Source organism: Callospermophilus lateralis, chromosome 7 (genome assembly GCF_048772815.1).
Source record: "Callospermophilus lateralis isolate mCalLat2 chromosome 7, mCalLat2.hap1, whole genome shotgun sequence".
Classification (NCBI taxonomy): Eukaryota; Metazoa; Chordata; class Mammalia; order Rodentia; family Sciuridae; genus Callospermophilus; species Callospermophilus lateralis.
This window is the reverse complement of record NC_135311.1, coordinates 11,007,838-11,033,076: the sequence shown is the minus strand read 5'-3', so window position 1 is coordinate 11,033,076 and position 25,239 is coordinate 11,007,838. Positions and strand designations below refer to the sequence as shown.

The 25,239-nt window shown below is 37.1% G+C and overlaps 2 protein-coding genes across 2 annotated transcripts; both read left to right on the top strand.

The window, feature by feature from the left end:
• Positions 1 to 244: 244 nt before the first annotated feature.
• On the top strand, positions 245 to 10,736 carry LOC143403812 (olfactory receptor 6K2-like). Its single transcript, XM_076862050.1, has 2 exons — positions 245 to 1,147; positions 10,683 to 10,736. Exons 1-2 carry the CDS (start codon positions 245 to 247, stop codon positions 10,734 to 10,736), a joined length of 957 nt encoding a protein of 318 aa, XP_076718165.1.
• A 13,221-nt stretch (positions 10,737 to 23,957) lies between these two features.
• Positions 23,958 to 24,878, top strand: LOC143403870 (olfactory receptor 6K3-like). The gene has a single exon (XM_076862151.1). The coding sequence runs from the start codon at positions 23,958 to 23,960 to the stop codon at positions 24,876 to 24,878; it is 921 nt and encodes a 306-aa protein (XP_076718266.1).
• The last annotated feature ends 361 nt before the right edge of the window (positions 24,879 to 25,239 follow it).

Sequence of the window (25,239 nt, the reverse complement as noted above, 5' to 3'; positions counted from 1 at the left end):
ATGCATGCTAATATTTGAGAATCACTGGTTCAAAACATTGGATGTGCTTTCTGACTACATTTTTTCTTACTACAGTTGCAGAGTGGTAAGCAAGCATGGAGTACAGGCCATCTGATTTTTCAATTGTATTTCTCTACATCCCTGATATAGGGGTCTACCCAGAGGCATTGTCTCTCAGAATAGTAGACACTGTCTGGAAGCCTTGCGTGCACTAGGAGTTGAAACCTTCACTTTTTCCCTGGAGATGGAGAGCCCCAATCGGACCAGTGCTCAGGAGTTTATCTTCTCTGCTTTCCCTCATTCCTGGGGAGATTCTGTCCTCTGCTTTGTTCCCCTGCTCTTCATCTATGCTTTCATTGTTGTTGGGAACCTGGTTATCATTACCGTGGTCCAGCTGAACTCTCACCTGAACACCCCCATGTACTTCTTTATCAGTGCCCTTTCTTTCCTGGAGATTTGGTATACCACGGCCACCATCCCAAAGATGCTTTCTAGCCTGCTCAGTGAACGAAGGAGTATTTCCCTCAATGGCTGCCTCCTGCAGATGTATTTCTTCCACTCCACAGGCATCAGTGAGGTCTGCCTCTTGACAGCGATGGCCTTTGACCGCTACCTGGCCATCTGCAGCCCTCTTCACTATCCCACCATCATGACCCCCAAGCTGTGTGCCCAGTTGACTTTGGGTTGCTGCGTTTGCGGCTTTCTCACACCACTCCCTGAGATTGCCTGGATCTCCACCCTGCCATTTTGTGGCTCCAATCACCTGGAGCATATCTTCTGTGACTTCCTCCCAGTGCTGCGCCTGGCCTGCACCAACACACAAGCCATCGTCGTGATCCAGGTGGTGGATGTTGTCCACGCAGTGGAGATCATCACAGCGGTGACCCTCATCGTCCTGTCCTATGTTGGTATTGTGGCTGTGATTCTCCGGATTCGCTCAGCTGAAGGTCGCCGCAAAGCATTTTCCACGTGTGTCTCCCACCTCACGGTCTTTCTGCTCTTCTTTGGCAGCGTGGCTCTCATGTATCTCCGCTTCTCTGCCACCTACTCTCTCTTCTGGGATACAGCCATTGCTCTGTCCTTTGCAGTTTTATCTCCCTTCTTCAATCCCATTATCTACAGCTTGAGGAATAAAGAGATAAAAGAAGCCATCAGAAAGCACATGGGACAAGCCAAGAACTTATTTCATAAGACCAAGGACCTGCAGTAAGGTCTTTCAGCTGTGATTATATATGGGAACTGGTTCTTTTTTTTTTATCCTCAACTCTCAGAAATAAGTATTTCAGTGAAACTGGTCTCCTAAAGCTCCCTAGTCATCAAACTTTGCTAACAGCTGATTCTGACATCTTCTCTTCAATCTTTGTCCAATTCCTCATACTTTTGATTCTAACTTTGTTTATTAAACTTCATGTCAAGTTGAAGTCAGTTCATTTTGTTGAAATGATCTGGGTGAAAACTTTAATTCTGATAGAATCGAAACATTTGTTTGTAAGATAGGGTAACTGAAAATCATCTTCCTAAGACTAGTTTTCTCCATGGGGCCTCCAATGGAGATATTTGAAGAATGACCCCACGTTATAAATTGAGTATTCGAGTATTGATGAAGAAGCAATCTGGCCTCAAATAGTGCATCCAATAATCTGTTTCTCAGGATAAATTAAAATCCTAATCTTTGTTTTCACTGTGATCAAATGCATTGTACATTTTTTTTTTTTTTTTTTTTTGTGGGGCCTGTATCGGGGATTGAACTCAGGGGGATTCAACCTCTGAGCCATGTGCCCAGTCCTATTTTGTGTTTTATTTAGAGACAGGGTCTCAATGAGTTGCTTAGTTCCTTTCTTTTGCTGAGGTTGGCTTTGACATCGTGATCCTCCTGCCTCAGTCTCTGGAGCTGTGAGGATGACAGGTGTGTGCCACTGCACCCTGCTGTATTGTACATATTAAATAATAAATTCCTGTTGAATGAATAAGTCAGCATCACCATGCTAAATTTTGATTGTTCTGGGCAATTCATCTATTGTACTGAACAACAATTATTTTTTTCAAGCTCTTTTCTCCCTTGGCTTTTAGGATTTTGGATTCTTTTTTATTCTACCTTGTTAAGGAAGCACTCCCTTCTGCTGATCTTCCTTCTTTCCTTCCTCCCTCCCTCCCTCCCTCCCTCCCTCCCTCCCTCTTTCTCTCTCTCTCTCTCTTTCTTTCTTTCTACTATATGAACTTCATGAAGACCAATGCCTCAGTTTGGATGGGTAAAACTTACAATAGTGCAAATGCTGGGATTTCTAGCTGTCTCCTGCCCACCAACACAAACTCTCTAGTTGTTGGCCTCATTTCCTTGCTTCTGTGGCACAGTCCTTCCCTGAGCCTCACCACTGAATCGTGGATACCTGAGAGCTGGATGGAAAGACAGAAGTAAGGGAGAAGGTCATAGTTTTAAAAAGATCAATGCTGTCTACTAATGAGCTGGAATGGAGCAGAGACAGAAAATCAGAGAGCAGCTGTAGGTCTTGTGTGGAAGAGAGACACACAGAAGGAAGGCTTCAGAGAGCACTAAGTTTTAAAAAAATGAGGGAAATCAAGAAACACTGCTGAGTTCACTTAGCATATTTTTAATGTTCTGCAAAAGACATGAGAGAGCTAGGGTTATGGCTCAGTCATAGAACACTTCCCTAGCAAGTGTGAGGCCCTGGGTTTGATTCTCAACACCACATATAAATAAATAAAATAAAAGTCCAGTGACAACTAAAAAAATTTATTAAAAGACATGAGAAATGGTATTACTTTACAGATTGGGTAACTGTTCTAAATTTACTAATATTTTTATAGAATTAATACACATGACCATCCATTGTATAAAAGGGCAATCCTCTTTGTTCTCTCTGTTTTTTTTTTTTTTGTATATATAATACCTTCCTAGATGTACATGGTATCTGTAAATAATTATAGCTAAAATTACCTCTTTTATTTCCATACAGGTCTACATTCTAGCTAACTTTCCCTCTGCAGACTGGGTTACTTCTTAGCACTCTACTCTCTTCCTAAAACCTTCCATGATTAATTCAAATTTCACTACAAATGATTAGTTAAAGTACTTTTACTAGCAAACCTGTGCATGTGTGTGCTCATGAGAGTGGATTTGTGTGTGTGTGTGTGTGTGTGTGTGTGTGTGTGTGTGTTGGGTAAGAATTATTTTAAACTGAAGGAAACAATAGAAAAGAAAATAGTAAAAGGAAGTTTGTGGTGAGTTGACAATAATGTTACCTTTTCAAGATGTCCTTAGTGAGTGCAGAGAATTATGGAAACAAACACATCTTCTGACTTGTAGAGAGCTCATGATGCTAACTCATTCTTTTTTTTTTTTTTTCTATCTTGACAGTTTATTTTGAAATGATTTAGTATCAAAAAAGAAAAATTAACAAAGTGTATGGGTTTCCAAAATAGCAGACTATGCCTGACATGGACAGTTTCAAGTTTCCAATCAAACAATATGCACACATTAATCACAGGCTAACTCATTCTTTATTGACTTGAAATATATTTCTTTTCCTCCAAATTTTGTTGCTTTCATTAACCAAATTTTAACTGAATTTTATTGGTAATAATAAAAAACAATATGAATCTACATAATTGTAATTTATTTATTTATGTTTTAATTTAAAAATTTTTAATTTGTTTTAATTAGTTGTACACTACCATGCATTTATGCATTTTGATATGTCATACATAGATGAGGTGTAATTTCTCATTTTTCTGATTGTAATGTTGTAGAATCACATGGGTCATGCAGTCACATATATACATAAGGTAATAATATCTGTTTCATTCTGCTATTCTTCTTATCCCCACATCTCCTACCATTCCCTCCCTTCACTCCCCTCTACCTAATCTAAGGTAATTCTATTTTTCTCTATTTACCCTTCTCTTATTGCATCTGCATCTTAGAGAAAACATTCAGCCTTTGTTTTGGGGGGATTGGCTTATTTTGCTTAGTGTGATATTCTCCAATTCTACCCATTTACTGGCAAATATTATAATTTCATTCTTCTTTAAAGCTGAGTAATATCCCATTGAAAGTATATATATATAAAACTATAACATTTTCTTTATCTATTCATCTATTGAAGGACACCTAGGTTGGTTCCATAGTTTAGCTATTGTTAATTGAGTTACTTTAAACTTTGTCATGGATGCATCACTGTACTATGCTGATTTTAAGTCCTTTGGGCATAAAATAAAGAGAGGTATAGCTGAGTCAAATGGTGATTCTATTCTGAGTTTTCTGAGGAATTTCCATTCTGCTTTCCATAGAGGATGGTTGCATCAATTTGCAGTCCCAGCAGCAATGTATGAGTGTACCTTTTCCCCCACATCCTCTCCAACATTTACATCGCCTGTATTCTTGAAGATTGCCATTCTGACAGGAGTGAGATGGAATTTTAGTGCAGTTTTAATTTGAATTTCTCTAATTGCTAGAGATGTTGAACGATTTTTCATATATATGTTGATCAAATGTATTTCTTTTTCTGTGAAGTGCTTGTACACTTCCTTAGCCCATTTATTGACTGGGTTGTTTTTTTTTTTTCAGTGTTAAGTTTTTTGAATTCTTTGTGTATCCTAGAGATTAATGCTTTATTCAGGATGCATGTGGTAAAGATTTTCTCCCTATCTGTAGGCTCTCTCCTCACATTATTGAGTGTTTCCTTTGCTAGGAAAAAAAGCTTTTTAGTTTGAAACCATCCATTTATTGATTCTTGATTTTACTTCTTGCACTATTGATAAAAATGCATATGTCCATGTTTTGGGAACTCTCCATATTAAAGGCATTGTATTTGTAACAATAATTTGTAATAGATATTATCATTTCTGCTGTTATTTATTTTATTTTTGGTGATTCTGGAGATTGAACCTGGGGCCTGAAGCACACTAGGCAAATGTTCTACTGCAGAGCTGCATGCCCAGCCCCTCACTTCTGTTTTGAAAGGGAAGAAACTATGGCTTATCAGGGTTAAATGATTTGTGTATGAGTTACCCAAACCTTCATTCCTGAAGGGTCAGAGCCATTAGTAGTCCTGTCTGAATTGGACTGTAGTTTTCCATATACTGTAATCATAGGTGTGGTGACACTAGGAGACACTCCTAAACACCTCCTGTGTTGCACACATGCTCCTTCCTTACTCTATAAAATAACAGAGCAAACCACCCTAGGTCATCTGAATCAGCCACCTGGCCAACCCTGTAACTTCCTTCTTTGTGCATTAACGCAAGCATGAGGAGTCCCAAGGTGCCCAGGTGGCACTTCACTCCCAGTTAGTGAAATCAGTGCTGAGTCTCCCGGTAGAAGCATTATTCCCATTGGAACCAAAGCTCTAGTCTAGCAGAACATAAAGTACTAGGAGTGGAAAGCAGAACTTTCATGAGTGGCCTGTGTGTACCCTAGCAATATCTGGTGATCAGCAGTGAGGGTTTACAGGGGAGGACAGTGCTGTCTTGCTGGTGGAACTGGCCATCCTATTATATCAATCCTTCAGGCCCCTGGTTCAATCTCCAGAATCACCAAAAGTAAAATAAATAAGTAACAGCAGAAATGATAATACTATTACAAATTATTGTTACAAATACATTGTTACAAAATACATTGTTAAGTATTTTGCATTGTATTCTTTCACTGTGCTTCTCATATCATCAAATAATTATGTTCATTACAATTTAACACATTTTTGAGACATATGCATGAAACCCATGATACTATATACATCTTCAAATATGTAGTCACTTTTTCTAGGAAACCATTATCAGTTTTATGTATGCGTTTTATCACTACTTTTATTTCCATTATTTAAAGCCTGAGGAATAAAGAAATTAGCAGGAAAATAAGGATGCTATGTACACAAAATATTTTCATGTGTAAAATATGTTAATAAAAATTTGGATGACTTTCTTTTTTTTCTCTTTCTTTTTCTTTTCTTTCTTTCTTTTTTTGGTACAGGGGATTGTACCTAGGGAGACTTACCACTGAGCTACATCCCCAGGCATTTTTATTTTTTATTGTGAGAGAGGTTCTCCCTAAGTTGTTGAGGGTTTTGCTAAGTTGCAAAGGCTGTCCTCAAACTTATAATTCTCTGGCCTTGGCATCTAGATTTGTTTGGATGAGAGGTGTGTGCTACCCTGCTTGGCAAAACATAGATGACTCAAATGTGAACTTTAGGATCATTTGTGGAAAACCTCCCATAAGCAATAAAACATGGAATCTGAAGGTTACCATTTATGTTCAATGTTAACTATTTGCTATCATTTTTGGAATATCAGAAATCTTATGAATCTATTAAACCATTAATCACTGAGCAGTTTTTTATCTTTCAGGCAATATAGTTAATTTCTAAGTAACGACATGAACTTTGTCCTTTGTCCTACAAAAGCTTCCATTGAAAAATTGTAGAGGCTCATGAAAGTGCCATATGAAAAAGAATCACAACAAAATTCATAATAGAGGAAGTAGTAATTGTGCTTGGTGAATCAAGAAAATCTTCAAAGAAAAATTATGATTGCTTTGAGTCTTCGAAAGTATTTAGCACATGTTTATCTTTAGATATCTATCTCCATTTAACATACAAAGAGTTCTTGGCAGAAACTAAGGGCAACTGGCCACTTTTAAAGAATGCTTTGCTTTTATGCTTTGCCAATAATAGAGAGGGAGAACTTTTTCTGGGAGGCATAAAGAACACCTCCTATTTAGTATTTTCTCTTGATCCTAATGTAACCAGGAGCTGAAGTGTTCTCTTATCTAGGACATGGCTTTACCTCTGAAAGAAGTTAAGAGATAGTTAAGTCTCTTCCATTGAAATGTTTTCATTACATTTTCAATTCCAGTAACCAATATCAGCTCTCAACGATTTGGGCAATAATTCAGAGTCTTATGACCAAAACGTAACTGACATCTTCCTTTGGCAACACAAATGAGATGTGCTATTTATCTATTATTGTTGTCTTTGTTGTTATTATTATCATCCATTACTCATGCACAGAATAGTATAATGATAAAAAATTAGAAATATCACAATGTCTCATGGATATGGAAAATATGCCTTTGGGCAAATAAGGTGTAAATATTGCTTACAATGAAACTTTTGATGTTTGCAATACATAAAATTTATTTTTTATTCATTTATTACTTTAGGAAAGATTTACCAATATCTTTACATCTATTAAGAAAGGACGGGTTCTTGCACTTTAAAAATAGACATTTAAGGCTGGGGATGTAGCTCAGTAATAGAATATATGCTACACCCTGGGTTCAATTTCGAGCACCACACAAAAAAAATGGGGGCATTATTCCATATATTATTATATTATCATGATGTCTTGGAAATCAGAAAATCATTTTGTTTGGTTTGGTTTTGAAGATTGTTGCTATCATTTCCTTTATTCTAATGTCCTTGCTTCCTCACGTTCCTACCTAAGTGGGTTTTGTAATGAAAAGGCACATCTCTGGGCCAATTGCTTGAAAAGGTATTTTCTCCAAAGTCCCTTAAAAATGTCTCTGAGTGTCTTAAAATTCTTCTGAAAACAATCTAATAATCGGATCCAAGTGCCTTGTAGGTTTAGGAAGAGCTCTTTATCCCTCTCTCTCTATTATTGGCCATGAAAGACAGCGAAGCATTCCTTGAAAGTGGCCCATTGTCTGTCCTTTGAGTCCCAAACTCTCTCATTCAGAATTCAGGTAGAAGTTGCCATAGTTACAACTCCAGCCTGTTCACCCTATATTGTCTGTCCTGATAATTATTGACATCCACATTCACTGAATATTTACTAGTGAAACATCAAGTTTACAAAAGTATAAAAATTAACTGATGAAGCAAACACACTATTGTAATATCAGCCATAATATTTAAAGTAAAAACCTAATTGTCATGGGAATACTTAGGAGAGCATATCTTAATCCCAGTAGAATCACTTACAGTATGTATTAGTGTGCTCAGTCTGCCATAAGAAAGTACCACAGCCTGGAGGTTTAAACAAATGAATTTTATTTTCTTACAGTTCTGCAGGTTGGAGATTCCAAGATCAAGGTGCCAAGCTGATTGATTTCCTGGTGGGGCTCTGTTTCTGCCTTGCAGCTGGCCACGTTCTCACTGTATGCTCCAGTGGTGGAGACAAAGCTTCTGTCTCTTCCTCAGGATAAAGGTGCAAACTTTTGGAACTAGAACCCACCTTTATGAACACATTTAATTATGTTTAATTATGAGTTCCTACTCACCAGCTCAATCTCCCATACAGAGATACTGTGATTAAGGTTTCTGCTTATAAATTTTGTGGGGCCAGGACACACATGTTAAGCCTGTTATTGTGTGTGTATGTGGAGGGTGGTGTTGTAAAAGTTGAGCTGGATCATGATTTCTTCTTTTTCTGAGTAGAGGAAACACTGATATAGAGGAACCAAGGTGAATGATATAAATTCTTCTTTTTATTGGTTCTTTATAGTTTTACATGACAGAATCCATTTTGACATAATTATACAAGCATGGGATATCTCTTGTTCTAATTCAGACTCCAGTACTTCTCCTTCCCCTTCCCTCTCCCCACCCTGTATTTCCTTCTCTCTCTGGATCTTTCTTCTGTTTACCCATGGTTATTTTTAAAACTAATTTCTAGTGGATGTACACAGTGCAGAGATTCACAGTGGTATGTCCATGTATGTACATAGGAAAGTTATAGCAGATTCATAAATTCTTTTAAAACAGAATAGAAATGTTAGGGGAATATTTTATGCTTATTATGAAAGTGTGTTTGTGGTTAGAAGAGGCAATTGACTGTTAAGGTGAACCTCATGGTGTGGCTGGCTAGGGAAAATAGAGCCATTATGTACTGGAAATGCTGGCTCTATTCTAGTGATTCATTTCATGTTAGCATGTTGCACAGGACACCGAATATAGTAAGTACTCACCAAATATTTGAGTGAACATATAAAATACATTATGAATGGATGAGTTGAATATCTAAGTAACTTGCAAAACTAAATTTCTAAGAGCCCCATTTCTTTTTTTTTTTTTTTTTTCATCTGAGAGGATGACAATTAAGAAGCTAATTGGATTAGACAATGGTGAATGAAGGTAAGAGGGAAGGTGGGTTGGAAATGGGAAAGCCAGTAGAATGAATTTGACATAAATTTCCTATGTTCCTATATGAATACATGATCATTATAACTCTGTATCATGTACAATCACAAAAATAGGAAGTTATATTCCATGTATGTATTCAAAATTCACTCTACTTTCATGTAGACTGAATTTTGACATATTAAAAAAGAGCACATTAAAAAGAGAAAATTAAACAAAAAATATTAGCACTGAATTTTATGCTTTTACGGGAAAGTGGGGTCTTTTCTTCTTCATTTACGTGGTCCTCCTCGCTGGGAACCTTATGGTATTCTTTGCCATCAAACTAGAAGGATTCCTGCTTGCACACCCCCATGTATTTCTTCCTCATTATCCTCTCCTTCCTAGATATCTGGATACCAAGACCATCATCTCCAGATGCTCTCCCATCTAGCCAGTGAGTGGAAGACCGTCTCCCCGCTGACTGTCTCTTGCATATGTATTTGTTGGCCTTCTTGGCCTTCCTGAGTGGTTTAGTCAGCTTTTTCACTGCTGTAATAAAGGACTTGACCAGACCAACTGTAGAGGAGGAAAGGTTTATTTGAGGACTCACAGTTTCAGAGGTCTTAGTCCATACAAGTCCTCAGGGCTCAAGGTGAGACAGAGTGTCATGGCAGAAGAATGTGCAGAGGGAAGCAGCTCACATGATGGAGAGAGAGAGAGAGAGAGGGAGGGAGGGAGGGAGAGAGAGAGAGAGAGGCAGATAGACTACATTACACTAACCAGATATAAAATATATACCCCAAAGCCACGTCCACCCAATGACCTCCTCATTCCAGGCACACCCTTGCAGCCTTCAGTTACCACTCAGTTAATGTCTATCAGGGATAAATTCACTGATTGGGTTCAGCCTCTCACAACCCAATAATTTCTCCTCTGAACCTTGCTGCATTATCTCACATGTAAGCTTTTAGGGGACACTTCACATCCAAACCATCACATTCTGCCCCTGGCTCCCAAAAGGCTCCCACTCATCTGACAATGCAAAATACATTTGGTCCATTCCCAAGAGTCCCCATAGTCTCAACAGTTTCAAGATTGCTCAAAGTTTGAGTCCAAAGTCTTCTCTGAGGCTCAAGGCAACCTCGCCTTGTGAGCTCCTGTAAAATTAGAAGTAATTTACAAGTATCCAATATATAATGGAATAGAAAAAATATTTCCATTCACAAAATCAGGGCCATAGAAAGAAGGGATAGGACCAAAGCAAGACTGAAATCCAGCTGGGCAAACAAGTCCTGTGGCTCCATCTCCAGCATCTTGGGCACATGGCAAAGTAGTCTTCTTTCTTAAGAGCTTGTTTAGCTCCACCACTATGGCCATGTTGGTTGCAGCCCAGGTGGCCTTTCTATTGGCTTATCTCTGCTCAATTCCTGCAGCTTGCCTAGAATGATGGTTACTGACATTTCTTTATCTTGGGAGGGTCTCCAGTGCAGCTTCAGTTCCTCCTCAAATCCCCGTTTTGTTTGCTGTTCTTGCCCCATTTTTTCAACCCAATAATCTATAGTTTGAGGAATGAAGACATGAAAGAAGCTATTGAAAAAAATGTTCTGTTCTCTAAACATGTTCAGTGTCTCTGGGAACTAGTGGGAATTCACCCAGATCTGTTCAGAGAATTCATCTACATAAGTTCAAAATGCTAGCAAATAGATTTCTAAAATTACTTGAGGTTGTTAGTGCACATTTTGTCTTCATGTTGCTGATTGGGTGTTCTTTCCAATTTCCCAACTTAGGAACTATTGTTGGATCTAATAGGGGAAATCTCCTGCAAATGTACCTCTCCTTTTATCATTCTCAGATTATAATGGATATTTGTTCTGCTTTGCAACCACAAATAGTGTAGTGTCATCTTCTCAAAGTCAATGAAGATTCGTGGCCTAAGCAATAATCATATGAATGATTTGCATTCCTCAATGTTTCCCTTTTGCACTCTTTCATCCTGTTCCCTGTTGTGAATATAGGTTCTTCTTGTTTCACTTAAAAAATGTTAATGAGATGCACAGCAATTTTTGCTTGGGAAAGAAGTCTGCTTTCCTAACATTCAGCCCAGAGATCTTTACTCCTCTGTATTCTGAGATACCACAATGATTATGTGGCGCATGGTGTCATTGACTTTGTGATGTTTGCATCATGTTGCTTTTATCAAGTCCTTGTGGGTTAATTTTCACATTGTTTTAAAGGTTCCAGAACAAACATTCTTGGACATTTCAAGATCAAACACACACACACACACACACACACACACACACACACACATTTACTTGAGACCAAGAAAATAAACATACAAATTACACAAATATACTGTTATACTTTGAAATTTTAAAATACTATTATCAGTACACTTACCAATGTCCTCTGCTATGTTTTATGTTAAAATATCATGCCACTTTCATAACTCAATGTCTTTGTTCTCATTATATTTTAGCTTTGGAATGTTTGTTCCTTCCTTCTCTGCTTTGTAACCTATACTGATCTATTAAAAAGTTCACACACATTTTAATTGTTGGTGATACATGTGTTTGCCTTTCTCTCCTGAAACACCACTAGCAGTTTTGGGGTTGAGTAAATATCCTAGCTCCTGGGGACAGAAGAACAAAGACTCAGGGCAATTTCCAGAGCTATCATAAAGTGTAGGGTTCAGCTAGAGGTGTGGAAAGAAGAAGAGGTGTCAAGAATGGATATATCAGTAATATTTGACCCCAAAATGCCTCAATGTGTTGCACTCAGTCAGGTAGATAAATCCTTGGACTTACTTAGGAGTGTTAACCTGGAAGAAATTCCTTACTCCCAATTTCAGGGTAGTCTCAAACTCTGTTTCCTGGTGGGCTTTGAGGACCACCTCTCCTTTTTCCTCTTTAACTCCTGTAAAATAAAATTCCCTCCTACATGTATATGGACATTTTGTTACATATAAGGAAACATTTTCATGAAGAAATATATATCAATTTCTTCATATAAAATTTAAATATCATAGAAATTTTATAACCCTTATAGTGTAAAAAGAGAATTATAAAAGATGATTGACCTCAAACCTTCTCCATGTTTCAATACTGTGATTAACATGGTAAGATTTTAACTTAAAGTCACCTTAAACGTGTACATTTTTAGTATAAATTTGACCTCAATAAAGTTGGGTTTAAAAATTTCATATTAATTACAAATATGGAACTAGAATTACAAAGTAGAGAGTTACTATGGCGGTCCATGCCTATAATCCCAGTGACTCAGGAGACTGATGCAGGAAGATGACAGGCAAATTAGACCCTCTCTCAAAATAAAAACTAGAATGGATGTAGCTCAGTGATGAAGCATGCCTGGGTTCAATTCCCAATACTGGGAAAAAATATTTCAAAGTAGATTTCCACAAATTATTTTAGTTCCAAATATAAATAATAAATTTAAATATCATTAAATATTTAAATACTAATATTAAATGTTAGTACTAAATATTTCTATACTTAGCTCTAAAATCATGCTGGGTTTAAAAAATGCTAACCCACTGAAGAAATGATCATGTGACTCATTTTTAAAATTCATGCAGCAAGAATTTACTAAGGGTGCTATGGATTACTTAAGGTACTTGAAATACTACTGACAGGAAATTCTTTGCTTTTATGTAGCTGATATTTTAGGGAGGAGAGATATTTGGAACAAGCCAAAATATGAGAAGAGTACAAATTGCATAAAACTTGTTTTGTAGGAAACAGAAAATGAGTAGAAGTGAGTAGATTAATCCATTTGAACCTCACTGAGAAGGTCACATTTGAACAAAGATTTGAAGAGAAAAGCTAGCCATAATGATACATGGAGGAAGAAAAATCCAGGCAACAATAAAAGATAGGGGGAAAAATCCCTACAGTGAACAGTACTAAGGTTGTTTAAGATACCAATGTGTCCACTGTGGAGGAATGGAGTGTAAAAGGGAATAGAAAACTAGAAGATGAGTTCAAGGGTACTAAAGGGAGAGGATGATACTGGGTATTGAGAGCCATTTTAAGAGTTAGAGTTTCTTAATTTGAGAATTGAAGAGCCTTTGGAGAGTTTGAAGAAGAGAAGAGACATTATCTGGTGTAAGTTTAACAGAATCATACTTGATTCTGTGTTGAAAAGAGAATAATGGAAGGCAAAGTTGTGAAATCAAGTCCTTAGGGAGCTATGGCAATAATCCTGGTGAGAGATGATGGTGATTCTGATCAGGAGGGTAGCCATGGAGATGGAGAAGTGTGGTCCACTTTTAGATACAGTTTAACAGAGCAAGCAGAATTTCTTGAGATATTGCAAAGAAAGAGTGAAAAAGAGAGAAATCAAGAATGACCAACCAAAATGGTGGAGGTGCGTTTAACTTAGAAAACATTGTAAGAAGCAGCTGTGGGGAGAAAGGACATCAAAAGTTTGGTTTTGTATATTTTAACTTTAGCTAGACTCTTAGACATCTAATAAAATATCTTGTGATCTATTTTATGAGTTTATACTCAGAAATGAAGGCTGGTATAGAGATGTATGAGTGAATCATGAGCCCATCTTAAGGATTAAAGCCATGAGACTATGTGAGACTACCAAAGGTCTGGGGCACTCCAGTATTATTAATTTGGGGAAAACATAAGAAATCCGAAATTATGCTTCAACAGGAATCAATGATAAAATACAAAGGAAAGCCAGTCTCCTAAAAGTCAGGTGAATAAAATGCATGCAGGAAGAGAAAGTGGTCCACTGTTCAAGGAAGAGAAAGTGGTCAACTGTCAAATTCTGCTAATCATCAAGTAAGATAAGTAGTGAAAAGTGATCATTGGGTTTAGCGTAAGTGGTCATTGTTAAATTTACTAAGAGATGTCTGAGTGGAGTAGTGAAGCCAAAATCCTGACTAGAGTAGTTAGTAGAAGGCTAATGAAAAATTGGAAATTTTAATTATAAACAACTATTCCATAGAATTTTATTTACAAATGAGATCAAACAACTGGCATAATATGAAACAAGCATGGTTACTAAAATACTTTGTTGACCATGATTCAAAACAAGGAAAACAATTAAAATCATATTTTAGAATAAAAACATAGGTTTGCACATTTATTTTTCTATTCATAGTTATACATACTTTATGTGATATTTCAAATTGTATTCATTTTTTCTTGATCTAGTTCATTAAAAACATTTGTGAAACTGATTTCACCAATTTTTCCAAGGTTTTAAATTTATCTATAATAATATCTTGTATTTTATTAAAAGACAATTTTTGGTTTTCAAAACATGATCATTTAAATGTGATAAAGAAGATGTATGCTCTCTGACAGTGGTGGCATGATATTCAAGTGGTGTAATCCTTTCTAAGTCAATTTAGTAATTTGAATCAAAAGAATTACATACATGGATATACATTTAGATGTAGGCAACAGAAGACTTTTTCAATGAAGTAAGTTGAAAACTGAAGATTCAGAAGAAATTAGCCAAGAATACATGTAAGATAAAACATGTTGCAAATGTCATGAGGTTGGAAACATTGAGTGCATCATAGAAACCAGGAGGAAGGATATTTGTGCAGATGAGGCACAGAGAGCAAGAGTCCTAAGATGAGAGCTAAGGGTCGAATGAGAAGAACCATGTAGGTCATTTTACAAGATACTGGGTTCAAGTCAAGTGAAGACATTGAAATTTTAAGACATTATATTCTTAGAATAACATTCTTGATGTGATATGAATAGTAGAGTTTGGGATGATGAAAATCTGCCTAGGAAAGGGAGAGTTAAAATACTATTCAAATGTAATGTTTGATACAGATGAAGACACTGTGTTTGGGCAAAGAGAAAAATGTAAAATTTGGAAATGATGATTGGTAATTCACTTCAAGAAATAATAATTGTAATGAGGCATATGAATTTTAAATTCTAGTTACTGCCACATTGCTCTAAAGATCACATCAGGTTGCCCTCTTGCAATATGTGACAATGCTTTTTTTAATCCTTCTCCTTGCCTTCATAATATATTACTGCATCTTTTCATCTTTAATTTTCTTTTTTGGATGTAGTCTTTTGTCAGTATCATGTTGCCCTGGCTTTGCAAGCATTTTGAAGATTTCTTTCCTTGTGTTCTGGAAATATTGAAATACCAAGTGGATTATCACTTTGAAAATTTGGTTGCATTTACCCATGAAATTTTTGGTGGTAAGTTTTGGCGGTATCATTCTTTTAACAGTATTGTCAGATAATCTGCTGATACCATGTCTTTTCTTGTTCACTTTATGTTACTGATTCTCCAAGTTGTGTACAATTGTGTCAAAAGTCTTTATTTTTCCTAGCTTTTTGAATACTGAATTAGTCTACTTCATATGCCCTACCCCCACTTCATTCCCATTTCTACCCTGCATGCCTTGTTCCCTTCTCTTTCTTTAGCCCCGCCTCTCCTTTATGGCACCATAATGTTTAGAAATGCTCTGGTCATCTATTCTCAGACTAAGAACTTGCTTTCCCAAGTAAGAAAGATAGTTGTCCTAGCATTCTGGGATATCTGCATAGTGTCGGAGAACTCTACACTGCCTGCAGTCTTCTCAGTTTTCTCCCTTAGCCAGCTCAAGTGTTCATTGTATTTATTCACTCTGCTTCATAGATTGTGTGTTTGGGATTGGAATTATTTTCTAGTTTTATTGAAAAACGCATTTTGTTTTTGTACTCCTTTTACATTGGCTGGTTTAAGCCAAGAGACCAGGGCAGAATTTCTTTTGTTCAATTTTTAATTTAAAAATCTGTATGCATTTTAGAGTTAGAATGTTTGATAAATCCACAGCTTGTCTTTTCTAGATGATTTTTTATCAAAATAAAAAAAAAACTGTGGCATATTGTTGGTTCCAGGATTTTTATTCTTTTTCAAACCTTCAGTTGTTTTTAATATGTTTATAGTTATGAGATTATTAATTGTTGTCTGATTATGGAAACAAAAAATATTTTAGAAAAAAGCATATTGTGTAAGTTTTGTTAAGAGTAAAAAAGAAAATATAAGCACCCTGAAATTTCACCACCTAGAAAAATAGCTACTTTGTGTAAGTTTTTTATTTTAATTGTTGTTGATTAAGAGCCCATTCTAAAAAGTAGCTCATATATGTGGTATTGAAGTAGGGATGGTAGCCAATATTCCATCTAGTTCTTCAAGTTTTCATTCTTGAAATCCTATTTTGATTGGTAAACCTTTTCAAAAGGTTTCACTCTTATTATAAATTGATCTGATAGATAATAAGCATTGAATTTGATTATACTTTATATAATCAAATACATCTGATTTTTGTAGTTTTTTAGTCAGTTCGTGAAAAATAACAAAATGGACAGTTTGACAATATTAACTGTTCATCTGAAGGACCAAATTCGTGATCGCCAAGATGCTGCATTATTTTCTGAGGTGTGCTTTTCCCTATTACACAGGCCATCAATAGGACCCGAGCTCTCAGGTGTCAATCAGAAGACCCACATCTGCTTTAGTGCTGATGACCTCATGAGTATAGATCTAGCAGAGCAAATGGCAAAGGACTCTGATGACAGCATCTCAGCAGGACCCAACAAAGGAAGAGAACTAGGCAGAGGTCGAAACGGAGGCAGAAGGTAGAATTTAGCATCAAGAGGAGGGTCTCAAAGAGGCAGAGGTTAGTACTGAATATTGTCTTGCACACTGCAGACTTGGAAGTTGAGTGGGAAGTACCACCTAGTATCTTGTGATCAGAAATGAGTTACAAGGTTTTTTTTTTTTTTTCTGGAATATGATTCTTTAAAAAATGTTTTTTTTTTCTTTTTTTGTTTGCCATATGGGGATTGAACCCAGGATCTTGTGCATACTGGGCAAGTGCTACACTTCTGAGCTATAACCCCATCTCTTTTTATCTTTTATTTCAAAACAGAGTCTCACTAAGTTTCCCATGCTGACCTTGAACTTGTGATCAACCTGCCTCAGTCCAAATAACTGCAATTACAGGTGTGCACCACCATGCCCAGTTACAACTTGATTATTATAATGCAAAAGGCAGTGTAAGTTTTGACATGTACCTTTTACTTAAGTGAATTTTGAATGGCCACATGCAACATAGAGGTGTTTTTTTTTTTTTTTTTTTTGGCATGAGGGATTGAACTCAGGGGCCCTCGACCAGTGAGCAACATCCCCAGCCTTATTTTGTGGTTTATTTAGAGTCAAGGTCTCACTGAGTTGCTTAGCACCTCACTTTTTGCTGAGGCTGCCTTTAAACTCATGATCCTCCTGCCTCAGCCTCCTGAGATAGTAGATTGTATTGTAACAATAGTGGAGGTAGAAAGGATGATTCAAGAGACTGTATCAGCTATCTTTTCCTGTGGAACAAACCACCCTAAAAATTAGTAACTTAAAACGGAAATTGTCTCATATTTCATGGGTTGGCAATTTGGGCTGGAATGACATGGGTGGTTTTTCTAGTCGTTGATCACTAAACTCTTTGATCAGGAGTCAGAAGCTGGTTGTTTGGAACAGACTGAGGTGGGACAACATGGGCTAAGAGACTTGCATTCCCTTCATGTGATCACCTGATGACTGGTTAGGGTATTGAGTTTAAATGTGCAAGACCTCTTGAGGACTTGGCTCAGGACTGGAAAAGATCCCTTCACCTACACTGGAAAATGGAGGGGAAGGAATGGAGTCTGTTCTCTGATGGGAGGCGGTGTCAATACACTCTGCAAGGAGCATAGGTAGAGGGAAGAGTTTGTGTTAGCCAGCTTTTTTTTTTCTTTTTTTTGTGACATAGAGATTGGTGTCCTCCCATTCTGTTAAAATATACATTGAAACTAATGTATGTGTGGGCTAAAATGGTGGGGCAGTGATGTATATTTATAATTTGTGATAATGGAATATGTTAAGGAAAGTAAACAAATTTATTATAACATTGCCTTTATATAGTCAATTTTATTGCTATGAAAATTATAACTACTGTATTCATATATCCTGTCGGATAGAGCAAATACATCAATGGAGATGCACACTTTACTAAGACTCTTGGTGTTCTTTACACTAAGGAGAAATAATGAGAAAAAAATCAGAGGAAGTTACAATTAATTAAGCCCTTGGGAAATGAAGTTGCTGTTTTCCCTGATTATCTTGGGGAAATACCTCAGTAGAGAAGTCTTCCCAAGAAACCTTTAGAAACAGGTATAATAGTCTTTCCTATTGAATTGAAGTGTCTTTAAACTGCATAAATCCAGAAAAGGGAGGGAACTTCTGATCTGCTGGAGGTAAGAGAAGAATACCTAGAGGTGCAACATATAGATAAACCATGTGTCAAGGAGAAGGTCAATTGCCTACTAGATAAAGGAAGAAGCACACTTTGCTAGTGCTCCTTCTGTTATTTTAAATGACAATATTTGGGAGTACACTCAGATTGCATGTGGCTGAATGGAATTGGTATCAGGGGAGGAGACACAGGATTAGACAACTGATATAATATTGTATTTTGATGGGCATGATAGTTGAAATAATTAATATCTTTTTAATGGTATGATATAGTTCCTCTAAGTTCATACCCACAGAGGTTTCTAAACTAAATTATGATACAGGAAGACAACATTTCACATGCTGGCTTCAAGTTCCTACCAAATAAAAACAAACCAGTGAGATCTACTGCAATAGTTAGAGATTAGACACATCAGAGAAACCTATTACTACTGATAGGTACCGATTCAAACAAAATGTAATCTCTACCTATAGATCAATTTTTCATTCCTACCTTCCTTCTTCCCTGTGGAATTGTGACAATTTATTTCTCTCCTTCCAGTGTGGAACAGATAAACGTCTATTTGGCATATTAATCTCTATAGAGTAGAACATCGATTTTGCTAAAACCTAGGCACCCCTATTCCATTAAAAGGTTAAAACCAACTACCTTAGGGAAATAAACAGAAAAGCCAGAAATGCAGTAAGGTCATAATTTGACTGCTTAGAGATCCAATGTCTCAGTTCTCAGGAATTTCTATTAGTAGTCTTTATACTGATTTGCAACTGAACATGGTGTGAATGTTCTTAGCTCCTTCTTTTAATCACTTTGTGTATGTCTGCAGAGGCCTCCTCTTTAATTCAGGAACCAGAGGCATGATGGGAGATGGAGAAAAAAGAAACAGACACACATATAGGAAAAGCTGTGACCAGGTGGTTCATCCAAGCTCTAGTGGGGGAAGACTGACACCTGAGCTAGCTCAGTATGTTTATCATATAGGTTTGTCATCAAAAGGTTGTTTGTGAGAAAGTTTTAGCAAAGCAGGAAGTCTGAAGGATGCAGCAAAACTTTCGAGACATTGAGGTTGTCTTGTTATGCCCAGAATTCCCTACCTTGGGGAGTTAGTATCTGAACCCAAGCTTCTTACTGTTGGAGCCATGTGCCTTTCTTTTGCAGGTAGCCACCCATAGCAACTGGGGCATCTTGATTTGCCCCTGTGCACAGGCAGCTCCCAGAGCAAACATAGCCATGAGAGTCTGACAGTCCATGATTTAGATCAGCACTATGCACATATGTCCACTAGGGACTGACAGCTAAACTCTGAATCAGGGAAGTTTGCAGTCGTCCATAGGCCCCACTAAAATGGCACTTATTGCACAATTGTCAGGGATTGGAGCAGAGATGTGTAAATGGACAACACACTAATACCAATCATATATTTGGTAATAGAAACCATAACAGTGGAGGTTAATAGAGCCCAATGGGACCCACCCATGTCAGGCATGGGCAAGGATCTGGGTGGTGGTGACAGAAGAGAATGCATCTGTTTTCCTTTCATTTTTGTGCCAGTGATTGTGGGAATCATAGTCACCTGTGCCTGGGTAGCTAAAATGCTTAAGAAATACAATTTTCTTTTCTCTATTGAACTTTAAATTTGGCTTAGGGAATCTGATCCCCCACTAGGGACAGAAGAACATTGGCCTATCTTCTAATCTCATTTCTCATGGAAACTGAGAAGTGTGGGCAAAATCTAGTGGGTGGGATCCTCTAATATATCTTTAAACCCACAAGGAAGGACAGAAGGAACAGGGATCTTGTCAGGTATAAGAGCCATAGGTCAGGATTTGCTCCAAGTTTCCTGGGACAGAAGCACAGAGTGGAGATACAAAGGAAGCAGAAGGTTGATGGTCAGCTGTTTTGTGTTTGTTTGTTTTAAGTTTTTTTCTAGTTTTTTAAAATTATTATTATTATTATTTTTTAAATTTTACTTTTGGCCAGGATTTCTAGGGGTTTGCATACAATTCAGTCAAACTTCCCAAGCTGTTTGATCCTTATTGTGACCCACTAGTGGGGCTCTGCTGGGGAGTCAGGGACTAAAGAGCAGGACCCAAGTTCTCCCTCAGAACAAAATATATAGAGAAACAATTCACTAGCATCCTCTATGAATGCCCCCTAACTTCTACAAGAACTTGCCTAGACCCACCAGCATGAATGGAGTGTCCCACTAGATCTGCTTATTCTTCTCAAGGCCCACAGGCTGTGTCTGAGAGGGACCCTCAGTGTCTTGCAAACAATGAGGTAGCACCCCCTGGAATATGCCCCACACTCCTCTTGCACCACCTAGGTGCCCTGTGAGATCCTTCTGCTCTTGGCTCTTGCAGAATGGCATTGCGCTTCTTTGCTTACCCTGCTAACTGCCCTGATTTGCCAGGATCTCAGGTGAGAGAAAGAGATGCTGTTGAGCTCTCAGGGGTAGTTGATCAGAGCAACAATGATGGAATTAACAATGAAGGCATTCATAATTTAGTACAATAGTATAAGGGGCTAAATTAGAGAATTGATTCTCCCCAGTTTTATTTTCTCCATGAAATGAAATCTGAGGATCAGGTGGATCAGAGCAGAGATGGGGTCCTCACACAGTACAGAAAATGCTGGATGTAATGCATGAGATAATAAAGCTACCAACAAAAGTTAAGGTGAATAATGAGTCCACTGCTTGCAGATTCTCTAATTGCACCCTTCAAAGCTGACACCTCCTCTCACTCCATCCCTAGCCATTAGCTATTTCTGTCCCATGCTTTCCCATTTTTCAGAATGTCAGATAAAGAGATTCAAACAATATGTAAACTTGAATTTCTTGCACTTCACCTAATGTATGTGACATTTGTTCCTGTTGTTTCAGTTTTTAAAATTTTGATGCATATTTCATTTTTTTAAATTTTTGAATCATATTACCCTATCAGAATGTATCAATTTATCTGTTTATCAACTGACTACCATTTTGATTGTTTCAAGTTTTATAAATAAAGCCACTATAAGTACTTTATTTCAGGTTTTAGATTTAACATAGATTTTCATTTCAGTTGGGTAAATATGTTGGAGTATAATTGCTTTATCAATATTAAATGTATGGGGCTGGGTTATGGCTCAGAGGTAGAGTGCTCCCCTGGCATGCATGAGCCACTGGGTTCAGTCCTCAGCACCACATAAAGTAAGATAAAGACATTACGTCCACCTATAAATAAAAAAATAAATATTTTTTTAAAATAATAAATGTGTGTTTAACTTTAAAAGAAACTTTTAAACTTGTTTTCCTACCATCTGTGACATTTTATATTCCCACCAACGAAATATGTGACATTTAGTTGCTCCACATTCTGCAAAGGACTTAATATGATTAGGTGTTTTGGTTGTCTTTGCTAATAAAAAAATCAGTAGTCATTTGAAAAAAATGTATAATGATAAGGTATTTCTTTATGGTCTTAATGTACGTTACCGTATTGACCAATGAGTCTTTTGAACATATTTTTATGCACTAATTTGATATCTATACACTAATTTGATATCTTTGGTGAAACATATGTTTAAATCCTTTGCTAGTTTCTAAAAGAAAATGTTGGGATCTCCTTTTTATTAGAGTTTTGAATTTTTATATATTTTAGATATATCTTATTAAATCTATGTTTTGCAAATATTTTCTCTATATGAATTTCTCATAATTTCTCTTAAAATTTAAGTTTGAGAAAAAAAACTTTTCAATGTTGGCAATGTTCATTTTGACAGTTATTTTTTCTTTTATTGACCTTGCTTTAAGCATGTTTATGTCCAATTGTTTTAGAACCACTTGCCAAAAGCCTTTCTTTTCTCTATTGAATTGCCTAGCCATGAATGAGGGAATATATTTCTATACTCTCTAGTTGTTTCCTTGATTTATGTGACCATAGTAAATATTTTCATGTTTTAAGTATTCTATCTGGGTAAACTGACATAATTCTTAATATAACTTTGTAAGTTAAGTGTTCTTATCTCCATTTTCAGATGAGAAAACTGAGATAACAGAGAATTCACCCAACTGACTTCATATTACAGAAATAAGAAGTGTTAGAGCTTTGATTTGGACCTTTCAGTCTCTATCTAAATCACCTGCCTTTATTATATATTTATTTTTTAATGGTGCTGGGGATTGAACCCAGGGCCTTGTGCATGCGAGGCAAGCACTTTACCAACTGAGCTATATCCAGCTTTCAAGTTACCTTTCTTTAAATACTATCTTATTTTATTTCTTCATGCACTTTTTTATTATGAGTAAATCATGTATTTAAATGAATTAACCCATTCCCATGTGCCATTACATCCCTCCCCCCAATTTTCCACTGAAGTTTCTCTGAATAAGGTTAGTGATGATTTCCAAGTTGGTTTATCTGGAAGATCCTGTATTTCCACCTCTGTATGGTCCTCAGTATTTGAAACTGTCACCTGCTACTTTCTTCTTTCCTCTCTACCTTTCTAGTCCTCCTTTCCCAATTTGCTTTTCATGATTCTCTTACCTCATTTTTGTTATACACTGGTGTTTTCCCAGCTCAATTCTCTGCTGCACCTCTTACCTTATCTGTGTACTCTCCATGTAGACCTTCATCTCTACTGGACTGTCTTGCTCTGCTTACACATGGGCATTACCTAAGCACATATCACCTGTGGGAACTCTCTCTGAACTTCAGGCTTGTCTGTTTATCTGCCTATTGAATGCCTTTCTTTGTTGGTCTCATGCATACTCCAGAGTCAACCACTCTAAACACAATTCTTCACTTTCTCCAAATTTGCCCCTCCTTCACAATTGTGTTACAATTCCTTTATATTAATTTTATTTTAGTATAGTAAAAGCACTCTTTTATTTTTGATATTTTAATTATTTATTGTTCAGACCCAATAAGTGCAGTACATGGTGGTGAATTCTTGTAATAGCAGTGACTCAGAAGGCTGAGGCAGATTTCAGGTGAGCCTGAACAACTTAGTCTATTGAGTTCTTTTTGTTTTTTTGTTTTAGTAGCAGAGATCAAACCAAGGGGTGCTCTACTACTGAGCTCCATTTTCAGCCCTTTTTATCTTTTTTTAAAATTTTTATTGTTGGTTGTTCAAAACATTACATAGTTCTTGATATATCATATTTCACACTTTGATTCAAGTGGGATATGAACTCCCATTTTTACCCCGTATACAGATTGAGAGAGGGTCTTGCTAGGTTGCCCACGCTATCCTTGAACTTGTGATCTTCCTGCCTTGGTCTTCTGAGTTTTGGGGGTACAAGCATGTGCCACCTGTGCCAGACTAATACATTTTTGATGTGTTATTTTATTGTATCCTTCATTAGAATACAAGCTTTGTGAAAGTGAGATTGTTTTCTTCACTGCGAATTCGACAAATACACAGATGCTCTAGGCACAAAATAGGTTCTAAGTAAATAACTTAGTATGAGTAAAGAGGAATACATGTTACATAAAACCTATTTCATTGACTTGTATATTAATCAATGCATTTGATTTTTTAAAAATTTTACCTAGGAAGGAGTTGAGCCTTTCTCCCCACAGCAGTTAAGATTGCTGACCATGGTGCCAAGTAACCAAACTACTGTGGTAACAGAGTTTCTCTTCTCTGGATTTCCCCAACCTGAAGATGGCATCTTCTTCTTCATTCCTTTGCTCCTCATCTACATATTCATCATAACTGGGAACCTCACTGTGTTTTTTGCAGTCAGGATGGATTCCCGCCTCCACAACCCCATGTATAATTTCATCAGCATTTTCTCATTTCTGGAGATTTGGTACACAAGTGCCACGATTCCCAAAATACTCTCCAACCTTATCAGTAAGCAGAGGACCATCTCCATGATTGGCTGCCTCCTACAGATGTACTTCTTCCATTCGCTGGGCAATTCCGAGGGGATTTTGCTGACCACCATGGCTATTGACAGGTACGTTGCCATTTGTAACCCTCTCCGCTACCCAACCATCATGACCCCCCAGCTGTGTGCTCAGCTCTCTGCAGCTTCCTGCATCTTTGGTTTTCTCGTACTGCTCCCAGAGATTGCCTGGATTTCTACCCTGCCCTTCTGTGGCCCCAACCACATTCATCAGATCTTCTGTGACTTTGAGCCTGTGCTGCGTTTGGCATGCACAGACACCTCCCTGATCCTGATTGAGGATGTGATCCATGCGGTGGCCATCATCTTCTCGGTCTTGGTTATTGCCATTTCTTATGTCAGAATCATCACTGTGATCCTGAGGATCCCCTCTGTTGAAGGCCGCCACAAGGCTTTCTCTACCTGCGCAGCCCATCTTGGGGTCTTCCTGATGTTCTATGGCAGTGTGTCCCTCATGTACCTGCGATTCTCAGCCACTTTCCCACCAATTTTGGACACAGCCATTGCACTCATGTTTGCTGTTCTTGCTCCTTTTTTCAACCCTATCATCTACAGTTTGAGAAATAAGGACATGAAAGTAGCCATTAAGAAGCTTTTCTGTCCTTAGAAGATGTTTATTGCATTTGCAAGTTAATTCTGGCTCATAGGAATCAATTCCTGTAGATGTTACTGTAATGTCCTATACCCATAAAGAGAGCAAATACCACATTCAGTGTCACGCTAATATTTTGTCTCTTTATTTCAGTTCTCCTTCCAATGCACATTTTTACTTTTATGTGTGATTTATTAAGAGAGCATATACTAACTGTGTAGTATGGCACAGATGGATAAAATGTAAAAAGCAAATATGACGGTTAAGCCATTAAAATAAAAGAATAATTGTCTTATTACTTTTATATAAACATTATTATTACTTAAGCATTATATTTTATAAGCATCAATATATTGATCATGACCACAGATATAAA